General features: G+C 25.6%; 1 protein-coding gene across 2 annotated transcripts; it reads left to right on the forward strand.

Annotated features, from left to right (window-relative positions):
* Positions 1-884: 884 nt before the first annotated feature.
* On the forward strand, positions 885-2,504 carry LOC111028405 (protein ALP1-like). 2 transcript variants are annotated; one of them, XM_022307033.1, is made up of 5 exons: positions 885-968; positions 1,058-1,114; positions 1,210-1,324; positions 1,388-1,595; positions 1,670-2,504. In XM_022307033.1, the coding sequence occupies exons 1-5, from the start codon at positions 943-945 to the stop codon at positions 2,302-2,304; spliced, it is 1,041 nt and encodes a 346-aa protein (XP_022162725.1). In that variant the 5' UTR covers positions 885-942; the 3' UTR covers positions 2,305-2,504. The 2 variants fall into 2 exon arrangements, with proteins under 2 accessions (XP_022162725.1, XP_022162724.1); XM_022307032.1 differs by having other exon boundaries at positions 896-1,114.
* The last annotated feature ends 161 nt before the right edge of the window (positions 2,505-2,665 follow it).

The raw sequence follows: 2,665 nt of genomic DNA on the forward strand, positions 1-2,665 counted from the left end.
TGTTAAAAGAATACAAAACTAGCTAGTATTTGATTTCTCCGTTTACTAAATAAACAATAAAGCACATTTATTTTAGGTATTTCAGGATACAATTAATGATTTTTTAGAAAATAATACCAGTTTACTAACGTCCCCATGTGATGAACATAATAATGAAATACCTACTAATGTTAATCATCAGGAAAATAAAATAAAAACAAAATAAATTTGAAATAGAAAATATGTACCAAATTAATCATTATTTAGATAATAATATAATATATACCTTATATATATCTTGAATGCTAGTTTTTATAAACTGAACCTATTGTTGTTGTTTTTTTATTATTATTTATGCACACACATTTACCTGCGAACTATTTGAATTTTGAAGTACTTATAGGTATTAACTTCAAAATAGAATATTTCATATCCACAGCGATTGTTATTGTAAATCAAGTATTAACAGATTTGTCATAATATAGTTAGTAGAATTACATAAATGAAGTAAAATACTAAAATGCAAATATGTAAAAATATTAATATGTATTTGTGATAACTATCTATTCTGTGTTTTTATTAATAGTTGTGTTTTCGCGTTTAACTTGTTTATACTTTTAATCAGACGTGGTTATAAGATTTTGGTTATTGGTCAAAGACTCGCGAAAACGATGTGTTTGTGGTTATAAAAGATTGTAGGAAATAGATAACAGATATTTATAAATAAATTATTATTTGTTATTATTTTATTTTCGTGAAGTGTACAACTTTATTTGTGTAATAGGTACAGTAATTGAGTAATAGTGTGTAATGTTTAACGGTCTTAGTAAAATTTTATTATTTACAGTATTTTTTATGTAAATAATTATTATATTAGGGGTACCTACATCATATTAAAATAATAATTAACTATGGAAACCGCCGTCTTACCTATAATTTTAAATCAGTTAACTCAATTGAATAATGAATATGTACAAATGTGTTCCAATGTAATGCTTCATCAAAATATAATTAAAAATAATGTTAAAAAAAGAAGAAAGTTAATTTCAACATTTTTAAAACGACAACAACATTACAGGATAAATAATACAGTTGATAAATGGATAGAAGCATACATTGACAATGATTTTCATGGGTAAGTGATATACTAATGGTTTATTTAATTTAGTTTTTTTTTTTTAATTTTTCATGATTTACATAGTTATATATATTATTGTTTTACATACATAGACATTTCCGAATGACAAGAAGTACTTTTACAAAACTGGTATCAATGTTTAGGCAAGATGCACAAATGGATGTATCTTATACTGGAGGCCATGAACCTTTGTCAATTGAAAAAAAAGTAAACAAATTATAGTTACCAAGTATAAAACAAATTTAAAACTAAATTATGTCATTTTTTTAGTTATTGATAACTCTATGGTACTTAGCTAAAGAAGGAGCAATGTTCACCACTGGTGAATTTTTCAACATTGCAAAATCTACTGTAAAAAAAGCTGTAGACCTAGTGGTAAATCAATTATGTAAATTCTCCTCTAAAATAATTGTTTGGCCTAAGAAATCGGACTGTGTGGAAATTGCGAAAGTTTTTCATGAAAAGTCCAAATTTCCAGGTAAATATTATCAAATTTAGTTTAAAATGTATTTTATTCATTAATGTTATATTATTGAAATTATTAAAATGTAGGTGTTATTGGAGCTATTGACGGATGCCATTTTACTGTAAAACCACCTGCAGATCAACAGGATAGCTATACAGATAGAAAATTAAACAAATCAATTCTAATGCAAGGAATTTGTACATCCAATAAAATATTTACAAATGTAAATGTGGGGTTCCCTGGTAGGCTACACGATGCTAGGGTTTTTGTTAATAGTCAAGTGTACATAAAAGTTGATGAAGAAGGGCAAGAAGAATTATTTTACAGTAATATATATCATTTGCTAGGAGACTCTGCGTACCCTAATCTTAGCTGGTTGATTGTTCCCTATAAAGACTATGGAAATTTGAATAGTAGACAGAGACAATTTAATTATACACTAAGCAAAGCAAGGGTATGCAAAGAACATGCCTTTGGTTTACTTAAAGGTAGATGGAGGCGTTTGTTATACATAAATACAACAAATATGAAAAAAGCCTCAAAAATTATACTTGCCTGTTGTGTACTTCATAATTTTTGTCTTTTAAATGATGATTACCTTGATGTTGTTGTTGAAAATATTCTCAAAGTTAATGAAAGCCAAGAACATACAAGAAATAGATTTGAAATTTTAACTGGAGATGTAAAAAGAAATGAAATTTTAAGACTGTTAAATATATAATTGATTGTATGTATCTAATGTGTATATTTATATTAATACTAGCTGATCCCGTGCACTTCGTTTCCCGTCTTATGTACCAACCCTTTATGCCTCAAACTTTGTTCATTTCGTTACCTTTTTAATATTTGGTGTATGGTGTTCAAAATTCAATTTAACTATAAATTATCAATGTTATAGGTACCAAGTATGTCACTGGACTAATTGTGAATTGTAAAAAAAATTGTGTAAAATATAAATAAATAATTAATTTAGTTTTAATTAAAACAAAACAATTTTTATTTATTTATTAATATTTTGTTTACAACAAAAAGTTTAAAAAAAGTACAACATAACAATGAATTATAAATGTATAAAAAAAAAA

The sequence above is a fragment of the Myzus persicae genome, unplaced genomic scaffold, assembly GCF_001856785.1.
Source record: "Myzus persicae strain clone G006 unplaced genomic scaffold, MPER_G0061.0, whole genome shotgun sequence".
Taxonomy (NCBI): domain Eukaryota; kingdom Metazoa; phylum Arthropoda; class Insecta; order Hemiptera; family Aphididae; genus Myzus; species Myzus persicae.